The sequence below is a fragment of the Acromyrmex echinatior genome, chromosome 2 (assembly GCF_024713525.1).
Source record: "Acromyrmex echinatior isolate Ae372 chromosome 2, ASM2471352v2, whole genome shotgun sequence".
Classification (NCBI taxonomy): domain Eukaryota; kingdom Metazoa; phylum Arthropoda; class Insecta; order Hymenoptera; family Formicidae; genus Acromyrmex; species Acromyrmex echinatior.
Window position 1 is genome coordinate 19269047 of NC_141853.1, and position 19611 is coordinate 19288657.

Consider the following 19611-nt stretch of genomic DNA (forward strand, 5'->3'; position numbering starts at 1 on the left):
TCCCGGAACTCTCGAGCGTTATTTCTTATCTTTCGGATAATTCTATTCTTTCGAATCGTATTCTTAGATATTGTTTGAGTTAAGTTCATTGAAATCATTCCAGCTCTTTTGCAAATTTCTGTTAAAAGAAAATTGCTTCTCTAAGTAATTTTGTATACAGTTTACAAAAAAGAGATAACGTTAATGTATTTAGCAATCGTTTGTCTATCTTTATATGATATCTTCGAATTATCTCCGAAAATAATCCTTAGTACACGCGATTAAGTCATTTGTGTCCTGTACATTTTCTTTCTTTGAAAAACTAGAAGCATCAATTAATTAGTTATAACACTTACATGTATATAATTTTTTTAAACACAATAGTATAAATATTGTCTAAAGTATGTGTAAGAATTATTTAATAGTTTTTATATATTTGTTAAAATAATAAAAATTAATCTAAGACATGAACGACTCATCGTATGGATAAAGGATTAGAAAATCATTGTATGTACTAAGAGTTAAAAGAGATAAAACTAGAAAAAAAGATATTTGCGCAAAGTTCCGTTTGGAGTAATAATACATTTCTCGTTTTTATTTTAATTTTATATGATTATAAATTTATAGAAAAGAAGTAGCGTTTATCAGTTTGAGGTAATCGTGTCTCCATAGAACGTCTCTGAATTAGACAATTAGAAAGAAATATTTACGGCAAAAATGCCGTTTTGAAGAATAGTTCTTTCTTTTGAAGAAGTACATTTCTCATTTTTATCTTAATTTCATATAACATAGATTTATAGAAAAGAGGTAATGTTTATCGATTCAAGCAATTGCGTTTGTATAGAAAGTCTCCAAGATAATTAGAAAAAAGAGACAGCAAAAGTGCCGTTTTGAGGAGGTAACATTTATCTGTTGGAGGCAATCGCGCCTCTATGGAGACCCGTTCCGATATACACATTGCTAGTATTGAAAATCTACAATTCACGTTATGCGTGAAAATTTTCCAGTGTATATCGAAACACAGCCAGAATGTCTCTGAATTAAGTTAATTAAAGGGATACTGGAGTGACCAAACTATCGACAATTATATAAAAATCTCCGAATTGACTAAACGGAATAAAAAATCCTTTTATTTGTAGATGCAAAATTAGGAGATGGTGCAGTAAACTTTAAACTAAAATTGAAAAAAAGTTAAATAAATTTTTAGCTTTTTTTCGATTTTAGTATAAAGTCCATTGCACCACCTCTTAATTTTGCGTTTATTTTAATCCTGTAAGAGAATTTTTTATTTCGTTCAGTCAATTTGGAGATTTTTATGACTGTAATGTCGATAATTTGATCGCTCCAGCATCCCCTTAAAAATGCCGTTTTGACTACTATTAGTTTTGACTATGTTTCTTGTTTTCATCTTCATTTCATACGACTTCATTTCATAGAAGATACTTCGGAATTGGCACACGACGTTGCGCCAGTAAGATTCTAGCACGCACTGACCTTGCTCTCGGAAACCAGTGCGGGATAATTGTACAGGCGGATGTGTAACATCGTTGGCGTGTGTTTGCGGACGAAACGCGTGTAATTTGCACTTACCGAATAAACCTTAAGGAAATTGTACACTGATTTAGAAGGCGATGAAACGAAGCTTCTTTCGCGAAACGTTCCGTTTGAGAATCCGTAACGTTCGTTTGTACGGATTAACTCAGAGTAGTTGATTTAATCCTTATCTGGGCAATCTATTTTCGTACCGTCAGCGGACAAACAGAGCGCAACACGTTCCGCAGCTATTTAAATGTTTTTACGCGTTCACGTAAATGGAACAAGCCGATTTGATTGCTCTGTACTTTTAATTTTGATTTAAAACACACACATATTCCTTTATCTTTTATAGTTAAATATTATTGAATATTGTTTAATATTACTTTAATAATGTAAGAAGTAGATGTCTTAAGATTTGGAGTAAGCTTCTCGCTCGACTAAGGATTAAACTACGCTGTTACAACCTTAAACTGCGCCTGATTAAAGACGCTTTTCCCTTCACTAAATGTTAAGAAGATTTTTTTTTATATCGTGTGAAACCTTTTATAATGTGAAACTATATAACTCCAGTTTGTTCGGTTTACACGTAAATCCGAGACCCTCTTAAATTAATTTTTAGAATGTCAGAGAAAGTGCATTTTCTCGAATCTTAAAAGAATTCTATTTCTTTAAAAAGAAATTTTTCAATTTAGTATGTTACTCGTCTTAAAGTAAGACACAATTTTAGGAACATTACATCCTCCAATACTCGAAAATTTAATGCTTCTACTGTTGGACTTCTAATCCAATTGTTAACGTTATTTAAAAGTTCCACAATAACTATGATAATACTAAAACTTTATATTGCTTGTGAAGTATATAACAGATAAATAAAAAGAAAGAACTTCGTTCAGTAAATCAATATCGAGTGTCATTGATAAAACGAATTATGAGAAATGTGTGTGAATTAGAAGGACTTAGATTTACATGTAAACCGAACAAACTGGAGTTACATAGTTTTACATTATAAGAGGTTTCATACAATATAAAAAAAATCTTATTAACATTTAATAAAGGGAAAAGCGTCTTTAGTCAGGCGCAGTTTAAGGTTGTAACAAGTTTAACCCTTCGAAATTTATTGTAAATTAAAGATTCGCAAGCTAAAAAAACTTAACCATTTTAATGATAGAGAATAGACTTAAAACAGACTGAACTAGAACCTAAAAAAACGTAATAAGCGGAACATATTTAATTTATACATTATTTAATTTGTATGGTTTTACTGAAGTATCTAAAAATTAATCAGATATACACAGATCTAAAATAATTTTATTGAACTAAACTATCAAAATAATTATATTAGGACGCTTCAACGTTAATGACAATGCTGTTGTAAAAAGTTTTGACATTCTAGCAACTAGTTTGACCTATATAATTATTTTGATGGTCCAAACAATTATTTTCAGTTATATCTAGCTATTTTAGCCATATCTAGTTAAATTTTTAGATACTTCAGCAAAACCGTTCTTTCCATGTAGGTATTCAATCTCCATATTTTAATAACTGTATATACACTTATTTTAACGGATCTGTGAACTAATTAATTTTTTATACCGTGGATATTATTCATCAGTTTAAGTTGTGATAAATACTTAGCATAATGAGATACTAAATACAAAGAGTTATTATGTTGCGTATTCTTCGCTCATCTGCGTATCTTTAGATTTCAGAGATGCATGGAATAATTGAAGAATGAAATTAAGAAGCCAATAATTACGCAAGTTAGAATAATATTGTAATAAGTATATAACCGAATGACGGCGTTTTGATTCTGAATCGTCAGCAAACGACGCAAACTGTATACAGCTTTCCATATGCATACAACACGTGTATTCGCACGCTGTCATCAGCGGCTACGCTGCATCTCGGTTGCGTGCAATGTGTATGTCTCGTGATGAATTGAGCGGGATAAAGGGTGAGAGAACGGTGAGAAAGCATCAATAGAACAAAGAGAAAAGCTAACCATTCGCCACGGGTTGAAAGAGGAAATCGCTGAGCAGTGTATAATACGCACACGCAAAACGACGCAGTGGCGTACATCAGAAAAAAAAAGACAGGAATAATTTTTGCAGCGTCTCGATAAGTTAAAAAACACCACGGCAGATAATTTATTCTAATTTACACGAGATTTCAATTTACGCTGTACAGTGCTCCGGCCGGTTATTCAATGTACGCGTAACTCTTCGTTTAGTTTGTATTATGAATATCATGAGAGAGGCGAGTAAATTAATATAACGAGCGGTGTAAATTCACATGAAATGCGGTCCGTGGAAATTTAATTTAAATCACATCGAATAATAAACAGAGAGGAACGTAGAGTACGATGTAGCTTTCGATAATTACGGTTGTGTTTGATAGAGCTGGCAAATAAAGCGTAGAAACATGCAGTTGCATTTGACTTACCGTGTTGAGGGGTCGAGAATGCTGAATGCCTGCGAGGTGACATGTTAGGATGATTACCCTGGCTACCTGGTGGCTGCATAGAAGATAACGCACCGAGTGGGGTGTAGGACTTGCAAGGTTGTTCCATTTTTTGCTAATAAAAAAAGGAATGTATATTGAAAAATATATATTTGTATTTGACTAAATAAATAAAAAAATAATTAAGAAGAACATAAGTATTTCAATAAGAACGAGAATAGAAATAAATAAAAAAATTTTAAAACAAAAGATACTTATAATCCATTTATCATTCATATTATCTCTATTTATTTAGGAAAGTTTATTCTAAATAAATGTTGAATAAGTTGTAGCTTCTATGTTGAATATGTATATCATATAATAAAATAAATTTTCATATAATATGTAAGAAGAAGATGACTTGAGTTAAATACAAACCTGATCGTGAAGTTCAGTAGCCACCGCGGTAGCTGCAGTTTGAGTATGACTGGTAGAACTGATTCTGTACTGCATACCAGCAATACTGCAATACCCTTCGTGATGAGTAGATCGAGTTTGATTGACGTAGACACCTTGAAAAGAATTTATTCATAGTAAGAAGATCGTTAGAGTTTTCACGCTTAATCCACGCATGATTAATTACCAGTGATAGTGACATCAGTGTCCTGGTTAACGATGACAACTTTCTTAGGTGGCTTAATAACCTCGTCCGGATCGGAGCTTTGTCTTGACTTCTTCTTATCGTCTGAGTCATGTTGTCTACGTCTTTTAATTATCTCTACTTCCGATTCACTGGAGGAATCACTGGTGCTGCTACTACAACGATTTTTCTCATCGGAGTAGGAAGCAGCCAAAATGGCAGTGGCATTAAGACTGGCCATTCTCTTACAAACAACCATATCCTTCAAGTCCATTACTTCCTCGTTTCTCTTCCTCCTTTTGATCATTTTCTTCTTGCTTGGTTCAACATTCTTTTCCTTCTCGCAGTCCTCATCGGATGAGGATGAAGATGACGAACTCCCCGGCATATCCCAATGTTTGCCACGTAGTCCGGGCACATTTCTTAGTTTTCTTTTCAAGACGTTCTCCTCCGTTTTGCATTCAACTTTTTTCTCTTTTTCTTTACGTGGTTGCTCTTCTTTTTCCTCTTTCATTTTCTTCGGTTTCTCTTTCTCTTTCTCCTTCTCCTTCTCCTTTTCCTTTTCGGGTTTCGGTTTACAAAAACCACCAAGATAAACTCCGCCGGTCTCATTTTCGTAGAGGCAGTGAACTTTAGCCAAGGCATTCAATGATGCGACCCTGTGTCGTTTTGGTCCACTCCAAAAGCCAAAAAGTCGCATTCGTCGCGCACGTTCATCTGATGGTGAATTAGCCCTCTCTTTATTCTTGCTATCCTTTTGCTTACTCTTCTTGTACTCTTCATCAGAATCATCCTCAGAATCAGATTGAGATGTAACGCCACTGATATTCTCACCATTCATTGCCTCAACCTTTAAATTTAATTCAACCGTATTTTCAGCGCCGATTTGTTCCTGTTTGGAATTTGTAATAGACTTCGCGTTATCTTCCGAAATTTTGGATTGTTTATTAGATTCTTCGGTAGATGCATCTTCAGATAAAATTGACGTTTGATTATTGCTCTCCGTTTGTACCCTTATTGTTTTCCCAGTCTTCTTTGGGGCTTTGCTGCTAATTTTGTTACCACTTTTGATAGCTTTCTTATTATCCTGTAATTTTGGTTGAAGACTCTCCTCTTTGCACTTATCGGAATCCTTGTCTTCTTCAATTTCGCTTTTAATGCTGCTCACTTCTGGTCCTTGACAAGTCTCATTTTTGTTCGCGATCTTTTTATGTTCGGTCGAAACTTGGTCAAACTCTTTCAATTCAATTTTCTTCTTGGTCATAATCTTCTCCGTTATAGTTTTCAACTTGTCTTCCCTTTTTAGAACAGCACTGATCTTCGAATGCTTCTGAGGCAATTTGGCTTTCATGTGTTTCGCCAGCTTTGGTTTTTTCTCTTGCAAAGTCTTACTCTTAGCCAAGTTACTACTCTTCTTCTTCACTTTCTTGACTGCATCTTCATCTTCGTTCATTTCTTCATCTTTCACTGGCTTGACTAACTTGATCTTCTTGTCCACCAGTCTCTTAACTACCGATAAATGAGGCTTCTTTGTCAGAACTGTTTTTCTCGTAATACCTTTTTTCTGATTTTGTTTTGTTTTGGAATCTTTCTTCGTTTTAGAAATCTTATTGCTTGCCAAATCCTTCTCAGAAATTTTTTTACGTTCAGACTTTTTATCCTTCACGATGGAGTTCTTCGATATTGATTTAATGTCAGATTTAATTAACTTGACATCTTTCTTCTTCTCATCTTTACTCCTTTTCTTAGCTGGGGGAGGGAGAATATCAATTTTATTTTCAAGTGCTTCTTTATCTTCCAATGTATTTAAAGATTTGACATTGTCTTCGGTATTTGTATTATCGTCCAATTTAACATTCTTCTTCTTGTCCTCAGTTTTCTCAATTTTCTTTTTATTATCCGCAGATTGTTTTTCCAATTTTGCTTTCTCTTCACATCTTTGTAATTTTTTCTTATCCGTATTTTCTTGGCTCATCTCTTCGTTAACTTTATCATCTCTTTTTTCTGCCTTCCTCTCGTCAATTTTATCAGATTTCTTTTCATTATCCTTATTCATTTGTTTTTTCTTTTCATCTAATTTATCAAATCGTTCCTTCTTTTTCTCCTCTATAAGTTTCTTTTTGTCATCCAATTTTTTCCGCTCCTCGGCCTTTTCTAATTTCTTCTTATCATTGTCCGTTTTTCTCTTTGGATCTTCCAGCTTATCATTTTTCTTTGATTTCTTCTCCTTTTTTACATCCAGCATGGTCTTTTCTGTAAATGTGCGACGTTTCTTGGCGACTGTTGGCATTTTAGTTGCCTTTTTGGCAACAACAGCCTTCTTCTGTGGCTTCATTATGATTGTATCTTTACATCTTCAAAATAAATATAAATATGCTCGAAGTTCGCGAATGTCCAATGTTAATTACAACTACCTAACTGCCATTGTAGATTTTATTAATCGCGATATAGTTCGCAAGCTGACTTTATCTGTAAACAATGCACAATAAAATGGTCAAAAGGTAAACGCGACTAATATTACAGTTTTAACAATAAAACAGTCAATGTTCGATCGTTAATGTAATTTATCTTTATCGCTTGTTTTTTTTTTATCATTGCGATACACACGACTTTACATCGCGATAAAAAAATATTTTTCACAGAAACGAACACACGATCGGAAAGGGACACGATAAGGTATTACAAGCGCTTTTATCAACGTGCAATAAAAACGAATTTACGTACAATAAAGTGGCAAACGCACGCGAATATCGGAGCATACGCGAGAGATGCACACGAACGACGGAAATTGTAATGATACTTCACAAGCGAAGCGAGAATCCGCTATGCTGTGTCGGGCCACCGTGCGCGCACTCTCTCTCCCTCATCGACTTGTTGACAAATCGATCCCTTTAAATCACACTGCGCCCGTCGGCCGATTCGGTACCGCGACAGGTAGAGAGACTCCGCGCGATAAATAATCAACTCGCGGCACACAGCGTCCTTCTTCACTCCGGGCTTCTTGCGGAGTGTGCGCTCCGAGCGTGGCCTCCGTATACGTGTATACGCGACACGGCATGGTGGACAAAGATACTCGAGAAGTACTACGACTACGACGACGACGACGACAACGATGATGACGACGACAACGATGACGATGACGACGACGACGACGACGACGACGACGATATCTACACGGAGGATGAAGCGAGAAGAAACGCAGACGGCGGCTACACGGCGACGGCTAGCACACCCTTTAAAAAGCGCCCGTGAACTGACACGGCCACAAGTGGCCCTGACAAGTGTGCGAGAGAGATAGGGACAGATAGAGAGAAGGAGAGAAAGAGAAAGAAGAAACTCACCAACCTGCTGATCGATCTCAATCGTCACACGCGGAGAGAATCTTCACAGACGGCGATCGCGCGCGGTCGGCGCGGCGACGCGATCGCGAACAACACACGCACACGCTTTAGCGACGAGGAGAGAACGCGGGAGAACTGAAAACGGGACGGGACGGGAAGAACGGCAGAGACCAGGCGGAGGCGCCAGTGTAAACGGGGGTGTCGTGTTTACCTCTCTGGCGAGCCCTTCCGTCGGCTAAACTCGGCCCGCGAACACTTTTTTTTTAAACGGCGAATCGGGGCGCCCGAGAGCGATTGGTGGGCGCGCTGAGCGACGACGGCACCAGCGAGGAACGGGCACCGCGAATCCTGATATACGTGATATACGATCGCGAGATTTCTCGACGAGACGCGCGATCGCGAACAATGGCGGTAGGCCTTCCCCGGCGGTGGTATCACGGCCCTTTTTCGCGCGGTCTATCGCGAAACTGACGATCTCGCGTCGCGCAGCGCGCACCTCGCACGACGTCCCTGCCCTTTTACCGTAGCCTCGTCGGCCATTTTCTTCCTCGCGCCGCTCCCCCACTTCTCCCACTCAAAATCCGCTGTCACGTAGTGACACTAGTGACGGAAACGCGACTTACCGACCGATCGTCAGATGGCAGCATCTCGCGGTCTGTGGGGCGAACGGCAAACGTCAAGCGCCGCTGCTCCAGCTGATATCCATTTCTACTAATATATACATATATATAGACATTGGCGGATCCACAAAGGGGGCCATGATTCTCTCTTTGGAGTCCCCTTTTTTTATTTTGAAATCTTTAATATTTTGAAGATGCTAATCACAATTTTGATTTTTCAAAAATAAATTATAAAGTGAAATGAGGGTAATTAAGAGTAAACGCAATTAACTATAGCGTATATCTATTAACATATATTATTACATAAAAGTGATTATTTTATACATAGTTTCTTGATTAACAATACATACAAACCTTTCGACTTATATTTAAATTTAAGCCATCCTCAGCATATACAACAGTAAATTGAAGTCATGGATTCTTGGTGGTTCTGAGTTAATTGTATAATTTGAACATTGTTAAGGAGTTCTTTCTCAATGTTCAAATTGTACAATTAACTCAGAACCACCAAGAATCCATGACTTCAATTTACTGTTGTATGCGCTGAGGATGGCTTAAATATAAGTCGAAACATTCGTATGTATCGTTAATCAAGAAACTATATATAAAATAATTACTTTTATGTAATAATATATCTTAATAGATATACGCTATAATTAATTGCCCTCATTTCACTTTATAATTTATTTTAAAGAATCTGAGAGCCAAAGGTTAAATTAAATATTTGTATTAATTTTGTAAATTTCAAAAATATTTTTTAATTTAAGAAACTCTTAGATACAAAAAATATATTCTATTATGCATATTATTCTTTTTTTGTGTTAATATAAATTTTAAATAAGACATTTTATGAATTATATATTTGGATAATATTTTTTTAATGTAATAATTTAAATAATAATTTAATATTCTATCTTTTCATATTTGACTTTTAAAAAAATATTATTTGTGGAGTACCAATATAGCCACTTCAATAACAAATTCTGGATCTGCCAATGAATATAAACTAATTTTAATATCCCGGTTTAATTAATTTTTATATCTTTTTTTTAATTCTTAGAACTAGAAAAAGGTAAAAAATAAATTAAACTAGAATTAAAGTTAATCTTAATGTAACTTACTTTTTACATTGCTAGAAACGAGCTAGAAGTGAGTCGCATTATTTTCGCGATATTTTTACATGACATATTGATGATAACGCAACATTTTTAACTATACGTGTAAACGTGTGATCAATATTTCCACTGACATTACAATGGATTATAATTAGACATTGCGAATTTAAAAAGATATATATCACATAAATTAAACATTTTTCTCTGTCCTCATGTGCGCTTATTGTTAATGCAATTTCGTATTTTGTTACATGCAATAATAACATTTCCGACTGCAGTGAAATGATTTACTGTGTAAATTATATTGTGTATCCTTGCTGGAAAATGCCCATTATCTTTTATATACTTGAATCGAATTAATAAATCTGCTTGTATAATTGCTTGCATTTTTTACACTTAAATTCTTTGCTTTGTTAAAAATTTTTGGGGATTTCAAACACACGGAAAAATCTAATACCCATATGAATATCGGAAGCCAATTCCTAGGTAGAATACAAAGTCAAATTAAGACATAGGGATGTCATCATAATTATTAGTTATTTGATACTTAAAAATGAACTTATAAAGTGTTATGTCAATAATAAACTGATCATGATAACATTTTAACAATATGATTATAATTTTTATATTCTATTCTTTTGTATTATCGAGACAAATACGAAATGCCGCGAAGAAGAAGAAATCGAATGAAATTTCGTCCCTGGAACAAACTCGGGACCAACTTCACGTGGTTCTAGTGACATTTCGTTGGAACGAATAATGTTGGCTGTACGCAGCAATCTCAGCAGCTTCAGGTTAAATGGAGCACAAGTGTTTTGTGTTGATTGTTTAAATTCTTGCAATAGCAATGGAGTGTATAGTAGCAAATGTGGAACATATGCGATTTGACATTGAGGTTGCTCTCGACGAACAGTATGGAGCTCTTCCGTTACCTTTCACCGGCATGGACAGTATGTTTTTTTACAATATAATTTTTATAACAGTTGCTTGTGTTAGGTTAAGTTTGTGTAACGTAATTTCATATTTATCTAAACCATTTTATTCCAATTTATTATATATACAAACTATTATTTACTATATCAATACTGCAATTTTTTTAAACGGTTTTCCCTTTAGTAATAACATTTATCGGAATTTTCGAGTAATAAGCAATAATTTCCATCTTATGTTTACTTAGAAAATACAGTATGATTTCGTTAAAAGAGAGAATAGATCTATTTTATATGTTAATGATGTAAAACTTTTAAATAAATAATCTTCTCTCCCTCTTCAATTTACAGAATCAATTGCCGCAGTATGCCAGTTTTATCCAAAAGGCAGTTGTAACAAAGGAGCTTCGTGTCCTTTCAGGCATGTTCGAGGCGATCGCACGATAGTATGTAAACATTGGTTAAGAGGTCTTTGCAAGAAGGGTGATCAGTGTGAATTTCTGCATGAATATGATATGACAAAAATGCCAGAATGCTATTTTTATTCTAGATTCAGTAAGTAGTTTGATATATTTATATTATAATTATTTTCCTTTCATTGTAAGTACTTTACTTGAACATTTCAATATAAATGATCTGAATGATTCAATGCAACATTTTATATATTTGAATTGTACAACCATACATATATCAAATTATATTTAAACAAAATAAATTATTATAGATGCATGTCACAATAAAGAATGCCCATTCTTACACATCGATCCGGAGACAAAAGTGAGAGATTGTCCATGGTACGATCGTGGTTTTTGTAGGCATGGTCCCTTATGTCGACATCGGCATGTCAGACGTGTTCTATGTATGGCTTATTTAGCAGGTTTTTGTCCTGAAGGGCCAAATTGTAAATTTATGCAGTAAGTATATACAAAAGACGTAAGTCTTTTATAGAAATCTACTTTGAATTTCATGAATATGTATTTGCAATATAATCTGTTTTTATATAGTCCAAGATTCGAATTACCGGCAATACAAGATATGCAACCAAAAGAGGGCAAAAAAGTTATGATTACTTGTCACTTTTGTGGAGAAGGAGGTCATAAAGCGATCTATTGCAACAAAATGCCACCCGATGTACGGGAAGCTCAAGTTAGACAGGAACTCGACAATGATTCTCGTACATCGCATCATCATATGAATATACATAATGGACCACCGCCGTCACGAGGGCCGCAAAAACCACTCGAAGAAGTGACGTGTTATAAATGTGGACAGAAAGGTCATTACGCTAATAAATGTCCAAAAGGCCATTTAGCATTTTTGAGCCATGCAAGTATTCATGCAAGTGGAGGTGGTGGACAAAATCAAAATTATCGGAGGTGATTTTCTTTGTTTTATTTATGTAACATGGATATTGTGATGCTACTTTATCTCATTATTATCTTTAAAAATTTCTATTATACAATAAAATAATTTATCATATGTGTCAACCTAATATGTGTTAATTGCCGCTTTTACGATGTTTCAACGATAACCAAAAGCATTTTCATGCTTTTCTTTTTAGACATAACATCAACATTTAAAAATCTAATATAAAAAATGAAAAAGCAACTTGCATTTAAGCGGGTTCTTTAATACTAACAAGTTTTATGTTAAACTATAACAAATCAAAGTATTTATTCTAAAAATTATAAATGTTTAAATACGTAGCTGTTACAGTTTTGCAGTAACACAGTTGCGTTCACGTATAAGATGCATTTTAGTTATTGCTATATCAGCGTCTGATACAGGGTGTTATAAAAAGATATATGTTTATATATAATATAAGATTAATTGTGGATAAAACCTGTATGACCTACTGGGAAGACATACATTTTTTACTAGTTATGATTAACATTCAATTATCTCTTTACAAAGATTTTATAATCAAATTTTTACTAACTCACTCCTTGCGTAAATGCTTGAAAATAAAAAAAAAACAATGACATGGAAGGCGCGAAAATAGTACGAAGACATACGTTTCAATTGTTATATGCTACTCGCGTTTCAATTACAAAATTTTCTTCTAATTCAGAATTATTTCATCACGTAGTTCAATTTTACTTATATCTAGAAATTTGATAACATTTATCAGGGATAAGCTGATACTGATCTTACATACAAGTGGTTTCATGTAATTATGAAGAAAATGAAAACGATCTTGATAAATTTTTTCAAAAGCATATCTTATCATGTTGTATTGTACTCGATAACTTCAACGTAATTAGCGGGGAAAAGTCCGTATGTTCCATCAGGTCCAAGTCCTTGCCACCAGCCTTCGTCAATTGCATCTATATGTGTAATTATATCTCCAGGATCAAATGTGATTTCTGTGTCGTCAGCAGCTTGATAGTCATACAAAGCTCTAGCTTTCATTCCCTCGTTATTCGGATCAAAATATAAGTACGAGCCATCTAATTGATTGTATAATTCATTTTCGGTGACTTGCTCTTTAGTCTCTGCCGTTTGTTCCGATTGTGGATTGATGGTAGTTTTCAATTCTTGATTGGTATTTTGAGATTGAGGCACTGTGGACGAAGAAATCGTCACTGTTTCCGCACTTGTAGGTTTTTTCGCTTCGGCCGATGTCTCCTCGCGAGACTTTACATCAGGCTGGTCTTTTATCTGAGCTTCTTCCAACGCTTTTCTCATAGACTCCACATGATTGTTCTTAGGTAAAAATTGTTGTGCCGAAGTCGTCTTCATCTGGCCGGCCGCCGAATTCTGTTCAAATATCGCTCGAGCGTTTATTGTTCTTTGAGCAATCAATTGTTGCGTTTCTTTGCTCCTTTGTCTTCGTAATTCTTCACTTCGCGATTTATGATCATCTTCAACATCACTGTTGTAATTTTGAGCAGCTTTTTGATTGCGTAAATTGTTTGCCTCTTCAGCACGCTGCTCGGCCAGTTTTTGACGAGCGATTGAATTTTCCTTAGCAGTTACCTGAAACAATATTTCATATGTGTGAATCTAGATAATGTATATAATATTTAATATACATATAAGACATATAAGACATATATAATCAAAATAAATGAAAAATATAATATAATAATATTAAGACATACTTGTTGCTCCCTCAATTGTGTTTCTTTTTCTTCTCGAGCTCTCATTTCTTGTTCTAATTTCTGTCGCTCTTGTTCACAACGTAGTCGTTCTTGCTCCAATCTTTTTTTCTCTTCCATTTCTTCCTTTTCCCAAAACTGATCCCTTTCCATTGCATTTATTTCTTGTGCAGGGATCACTCTGCAAAGTATACGTTATTATATTAAATAAGAATTGCATTCTAACGATTTCACAATCACAAGATAGAAATATTAGAAACCTGCGATATGTTGTTCCAACAGGACCTGTATGTCCTTCGTTTTCACTACGAGGTTCATTAAATTTATACGCCGAAGCTGTTGCTCGCGCAAGCTTTTCCATAATTGCATCTACCTCTACATCATCTTCGGAACGTGCTGTAATTGTTATATGTGCTCCTTTCAACAATTTTTCTATATCTCTAATGTGATTGGCGCATGTTCCTTTCCTAACGATTGGAGCACCTTCCCCTTGCTATAAGTAAATATTTTGTCAAGTAAATAAGTTATTATAAAATTTATGAAAGTTCTGATTATGTTTTTTTGTAATTTAATAAAAATACAAAATATATTGTTTTATAAATAAATTTCTATATATTTTTTTCATCCTTACCCAATTAATAAGCAAACACTTTGGTAAACTCGTTTTAGTGTCGATAACTCTGCAAAATGCGTACATGATGTGACTACTATTCAATCGATCAATCATCTCTTCCAATCCGCCATCTCCTGTTCCGACTACTTTTAAGTTATTGGTTTGTCCTTCGTAGCCAAACACAGCCCTATTAAAAATAAATATAAAAATTCTTAATTATAAAGAATAATCAATTGAGTAAAGATTTATAAGATATATATTGTAAAATTTGAATGTAAAATTTTTGGATTAAAATTATGAGTACTGTTAGTCTACTCATATCAGTCAGTGCCTAATAATTTTTCATTGCTTTTTTATCCATGAGAATATTTTATATTAAATCGATCAATTAGCAATGTGCACAATCAGATCCCTCTCAAAATTATGATCAAATTTTACATCAATAAATCATAATTTTAGCTTCAAATTGACAAAGTGAGTTAAGTATCAAACAATTAAACATGATTAGTTCTTATCCATAAATCACATCCCAATCAATCACATTCAATTGTTGTGTGAGCTAGCTGCTTCGTCTAATTTGAACATGGCCAATCATAGTCATATCTTCATGTTTTAAATATAATCTTATACTATTTTATCATTAAAAATAAATAAACGTGTTTAATATCCATCTCATACAGATAAAAGATAACATATTTAATGTATTTTTTTCTATTTGATAATAGTTGTCAAAAGCGAAAAAAAAAGTTTCAAAAGCAAATAAAAATCAAGATAGACGGACAGTAAGTAGTTTTTAAAATTAGTCCAATATTTATTCAAAATAGCAAAGTATGCAATATCGGAGTATACGTTTGAATTCAAAATTGTGAACTCTATACTGACGGAAAATAACCGGCTAACTTAACGTTTATACATATGTGTGTGTGTGAACAAATATGCCGAACCGATTCGGTGCTACACGCCGGATCGAGGAAATACAAGAGATTTAAGTATACGCCTACCAGTTAGTAGACAATTTATCGTCGACCACGCTGTGCCAAGCTGCCACCAAGGCATCTTTGTTTTTCGTCAGATTAATTGACATTGTTCCTCGCTAAATTATCAAGTTCATAACAAGTTCCGGGGCGGATTCAGGTGGATTCGATAAACGGGAGGAACCGCACAGATTATACAAGTATATAGACGGCAAACTCCCGATCTGCTGTGGAAGGAGCGTTTTAAACGCCTCCTACAGACAAGAAATCGGCCATTATTCAATAAGACTGATTTCTAACAATAAAACGTGCTATTGTTATAAATTTGTTTCTTTTTAATAGTCTCTTTTTGATTATTCAGGTTTCCATCACAATGTTTTATTTATAGACTAACTTTATATTTTAATTGTAATGTTGTAACCTATCTTCGCTTTTTCTCTTTTCGGACCAAATACGTATCTATCTCATTTTAAGTTTAAAATTTTTTGGGTAGCATTTATATATTTTTGGATAATATTTTTCATATCCACACAACTTGCATAGACAAAATTATCCAATCGTATTTTACGTACGTTCTTATGAAAGAGAAAAAGTGATTGGATAATTTTCTCTAGGAATATGCAAGTCGAGTGGACTGTGGATATATCCTAAATGTTCTTAAATAATTCGATGGCACCTGTGACCCTGTGACCTGTGATAAGTGATTATATGTAAATACAATATCAATTCGTAAGATTTTTCTTCTTTTCTTTCCTTAAATATTTTTATTTACCTGATGTAATTGTTTGAAAAAATAAAATTTAAGGAGTAGAATACAAAATAACCAACACTGTTGACTTACGATCTTATATAAAAGTTTGTAACACGTTTTGTGGAATTTCACGTGGCTTGTGTTAAAATGGAAATAGCAACGGATATAGATGAAAATAAAATTGTTCATGAAGAGATACTATCAAATATGTCATCAACATCAGAAGAAGAAAATAAAAAGATATTTCATAAAGAGATAGAATTATTAACGTCACAAGAATTAATGCATGATGAAAAATCGTCGAAAGAAGAAGTTGAGACATTACAGTTAGACAAACAATCTTCCAAAAAACACGAAGACAAACAGTCTTCCAAAGAACACGAAGTAATGATCTCTAATGAAAAGTTAGAAAAAGCCACTGAGATTCTGCAAGTAAATGAAGAAAATGATTGTGATAAACTCAACGCAATGACAACATTAGATGCAAATAAGACAGAAAACGTGATTAATAGTTGTGATGTATCTGTTGATATTCAAAATATTACCCAATTTACTCCAAAGGAAAATGCGACAACATATGAGCACTGTCATATATCTGTTTGCGAGAATGTAGAACCTGACGTTAGACAAGAAATTTTACAAAAATCTCCAGAAATTATAAAGTCTAATATTTCAAATGATACTAACATAGTACAAAATAAAGATACAAATAAACATGTAATTAATCAAGTTACAGAACTAAGCATTCATAATAATAAGATACAAGTGAACAATCCATTATTACAAAAACAAACAGGTACAAATATATATTGATTTATTAATAAAAATTTTTTATATCTACTTTTGTGTATCTCAATTTTTTTATATATCTTTTTAATTTATAATGCACAAAAATATACTACATTATTATAAGTACATTTGAAATTACAAAAAATATTTATATTGCAGTATCCTCTATATATAATTTTTTAAAATTGTATCTATTTAACAGGAAACAGTGGAATGTCTTCTCTTAACATTATTGCTGTAGAATATGAAGATACAGATTCAGAAGTAGAAGAAGAGATAAGAACAAATACTACAACTGAAAATGAACATACCGTGTTACAAATACAGAATTTGCAGCAATATCGTACATCCGAAAAACAGTTATCGTGTGACGAAAATGATAGCGAAAATGATTCTGATAGTAGTACCGATAGCAGTACCAGTAGTAGTAGCAGCAGCAGCAGTAGTAGTAGTAGCAGCAACAGTAGTGATAGTAGCAGCGACAGTGAACCAGATAATGTAAAAATTAATAACAAGTACTGTTATTTTTCATAAAAATTATAACGTATATATTTAATCTCTTTTTATATAAGTGTAAACTTTTGAATTATGTTAACTTTCAGAAAGAAAGAAAGGGAAGTAAACGTATCAAAGAAGCAAAAGTATATACAAAATGAATTAGAGGATCTTCCACCCATAGAAGACTTAAAAATTAGTGTTCCTGAAGTTTTATGTAATCCATTAGGCAAGGTATAATTAATATAAACTAGTTTTATATATATATATATATATATATATATATATATATATACATACACACACACATATATATATTAAAATAAATTAAATTAATATTTTTAACTCCTAGAATAAATTCAATACAAATAAAGTGCCTATGTAAGCCTCTGTCAGTGTAAATACGTACATTATATGTTTATAAGGTGATAAAGTATAATTTAGCTATTATAAATGTATAATAATAATTAATAGGCATTTTACTTGTATCATGTACATATATCTAAAAAGATGTAAAATAAATTAATACTGTAAGAACAAACAGTAATTTTTAAATACTCAAATCTCGATTATTTGAACATTTCAGATTGAAAAGATCGTAGAACAATTAGTAATCGTAAAACCAAATCCTGGTGAGGTTACACTCAATTTGGATACAGTTTTATTTGTAAACAAAGGAACAAAAGCGCTTGGTAAAATATTTGATGTATTTGGTTCTGTAAACGAACCATATTACTGCGTTCGCTTCAATAATGCTAAACATATACAAGATAATGATGTTAAAGTGGGTATGCAGGTGTATTATTGCCCGAACTCGGAGTACACGTCTCTTGTTTTCTTACATGAGTTGACAAAGTTGGTACTTTAATGAATACAGCATATGTTACATGCGATTATAATATTGTGTATTTAAATAAATAAATTAATTAAAATAAATATTTTCTTTCAGGCTAAAAGCTTGCGATGCAATTGGTGACGATGAGCCACCGGAATTTTCAGACGATGAGAAAGAACAAGCTTATTACGAAAATTTGAAGCAGAAAGGTACCAAAGAATCTAAGAATTCGCAGAAACGCCAACGTCGGATGGGTAAATATATTAATTACAAAATTAGTATTAGTTGTTATAAACAATAATTTTTACTGATTGATTTTTAGATTCTCGCAACACAGAAAAGGGCTGGCAATCAAATCATCCGTGGAACAGAAATAAAAAAGTCCAACCTCAAAGATATAAACAGAAGCAGCAAAATTGGAATAGTGGTAGTCATTTTAATTCTACACAGAATAGAACATATTCTTATAATGCTTGGCAACAATATCAAAATAATGCTTATTGGCAACCAATGCCACAAAACATGTATCCGATATCTAACAGACCATATGCAGGCTACAGACCAACATTTAGCGGACCACGTTTGCCACAGTATAGCAATCCAAGTAATTTGGACGGCGCACACCAATATTATCAAGGTGCTAAGCCTAATTTCTAAAGCAACCCTGTCCAATTTGAGATTCGCAGCTCAAATTGGACAGGTCTTTTCTAAAGTAATAGCAGACAAAATATCGATATCTTATAATTCTCTTCGGTGTTTTTTCAAATCAATATTGTGTTTATCCGTAGCGATAAATTATCGTCCCAATGTGTACATACCTTCTTATTCAGCTTGGCTACCAATGTTGATGACAAATACACATTGGTTTCCACCAGTTTCTTCATCTTCTTCAAATATAATGGATGCGAAAAATGTTAATCCAGATTCATCTAAATAACTTAATGCTGAATATTAATAGGATAATAAAATAATGATTGTATTTGTATTTTAGAAGTAGTATTTTCTTATTCCTCACACATTTTCTCTATATTATTTTATATAAATTATGTCAATAAAATTCTAAATAATTCTTCAGTTTTTATATACAAATTTATTAAAAAATGATGACAATTATTCCTCAAAATATAGATGACACGTTCAATAATTCTTTATGAATCTATTGAATCTATGAAACTGCTAGATTTGATTTTTTCTTCAGATTTTTTAAACGCAAAAAATTCATAACAAGTTGCCTCAACTTGCTCAATAGTTTTATCGTCCTCGCAAGAAAATTGTTTTATTGAACAGGCTGTAATCAAACAGAGCAAGAGGACTTTGTTAAGCTTTGGCAAGTACCAGCACTTTTTCAGATTTTTATACAGTTCGGAACAATATAAAAATTTGCATTAAAATTCAAGAATTCAGAGTGCTAATGAAAGATAAAATTCCATTTTGTCGGTGGAGGGTTATTAAAT

The 19611-nt window shown here is 33.3% G+C and overlaps 4 protein-coding genes across 6 annotated transcripts in view; 2 read left to right on the plus strand and 2 right to left on the minus strand.

Moving 5' to 3' along the window:
* LOC105143536 (Histone gene-specific Epigenetic Repressor in late S phase) overlaps nucleotides 1-8492 on the minus strand; it is a 132084-nt gene extending 123592 nt beyond the window's left edge. The window contains exons 1-4 of one of the 2 annotated variants that reach the window (XM_011051921.2): nucleotides 7940-8492; nucleotides 4598-7063; nucleotides 4393-4526; nucleotides 3958-4090 (exon numbers count right to left, since the gene is read on the minus strand). In XM_011051921.2, coding sequence (XP_011050223.1) covers nucleotides 3958-4090; nucleotides 4393-4526; nucleotides 4598-6929 — 2599 coding nt within the window. In that variant the 5' untranslated portion in view covers nucleotides 6930-7063; nucleotides 7940-8492. Of the gene's footprint in view, nucleotides 1-3957; nucleotides 4091-4392; nucleotides 4527-4597; nucleotides 7064-7935 lie in introns of both variants that reach the window. The other variant, XM_011051920.2, reaches the window with a different exon arrangement.
* Nucleotides 8493-10343: 1851 nt separating this feature from the next.
* Clp (cleavage and polyadenylation specificity factor subunit 4) lies at nucleotides 10344-12091 on the plus strand. The gene is made up of 4 exons (XM_011051919.2): nucleotides 10344-10620; nucleotides 10951-11154; nucleotides 11324-11513; nucleotides 11604-12091. Exons 1-4 carry the CDS (start codon nucleotides 10518-10520, stop codon nucleotides 11977-11979), a joined length of 873 nt encoding a protein of 290 aa, XP_011050221.1. The 5' UTR covers nucleotides 10344-10517; the 3' UTR covers nucleotides 11980-12091.
* Abp1 (Actin binding protein 1) lies at nucleotides 11977-15531 on the minus strand. The gene is made up of 5 exons (XM_011051922.2): nucleotides 15315-15531; nucleotides 14332-14500; nucleotides 13961-14193; nucleotides 13704-13881; nucleotides 11977-13578 (listed from the first exon to the last, which is right to left on the minus strand). The coding sequence occupies exons 1-5, from the start codon at nucleotides 15395-15397 to the stop codon at nucleotides 12826-12828; spliced, it is 1416 nt and encodes a 471-aa protein (XP_011050224.1). The 5' UTR covers nucleotides 15398-15531; the 3' UTR covers nucleotides 11977-12825.
* Nucleotides 15532-15892: 361 nt separating this feature from the next.
* On the plus strand, nucleotides 15893-19142 carry LOC105143538 (uncharacterized). Of its 2 annotated transcripts, XM_011051924.2 has the most exons (8): nucleotides 15893-16016; nucleotides 16093-16834; nucleotides 17030-17342; nucleotides 17430-17556; nucleotides 17909-18177; nucleotides 18272-18411; nucleotides 18480-18794; nucleotides 18946-19142. In XM_011051924.2, exons 2-8 carry the CDS (start codon nucleotides 16186-16188, stop codon nucleotides 19092-19094), a joined length of 1962 nt encoding a protein of 653 aa, XP_011050226.1. In that variant the 5' UTR covers nucleotides 15893-16016; nucleotides 16093-16185; the 3' UTR covers nucleotides 19095-19142. The 2 variants fall into 2 exon arrangements, with proteins under 2 accessions (XP_011050226.1, XP_011050225.1); XM_011051923.2 differs by having other exon boundaries at nucleotides 15912-16834.
* The last annotated feature ends 469 nt before the right edge of the window (nucleotides 19143-19611 follow it).

Coding starts and splice junctions, on each gene's coding strand:
- LOC105143538 (XM_011051924.2), top strand. CDS start 16,186: ATGGAAATAGCAACGGATATAGATGAAAATAAAATTGTTCATGAAGAG. Junction 17,343..17,429: donor AATGTAAAAATTAATAACAA/GTACTGTTATTT, acceptor GTTAACTTTCAG/AAAGAAAGAAAGGGAAGTAA. Junction 18,795..18,945: donor CGCACACCAATATTATCAAG/GTGCTAAGCCTA, acceptor GTTTATCCGTAG/CGATAAATTATCGTCCCAAT.
- Clp (XM_011051919.2), top strand. CDS start 10,518: ATGGAGTGTATAGTAGCAAATGTGGAACATATGCGATTTGACATTGAG. Junction 11,155..11,323: donor CTATTTTTATTCTAGATTCA/GTAAGTAGTTTG, acceptor AAATTATTATAG/ATGCATGTCACAATAAAGAA. Junction 11,514..11,603: donor CCAAATTGTAAATTTATGCA/GTAAGTATATAC, acceptor GTTTTTATATAG/TCCAAGATTCGAATTACCGG.
- Abp1 (XM_011051922.2), bottom strand. CDS start 15,397: ATGTCAATTAATCTGACGAAAAACAAAGATGCCTTGGTGGCAGCTTGG. Junction 14,501..15,314: donor GATAAATTGTCTACTAACTG/GTAGGCGTATAC, acceptor TATTTTTAATAG/GGCTGTGTTTGGCTACGAAG. Junction 13,579..13,703: donor CACAATTGAGGGAGCAACAA/GTATGTCTTAAT, acceptor ATATTGTTTCAG/GTAACTGCTAAGGAAAATTC.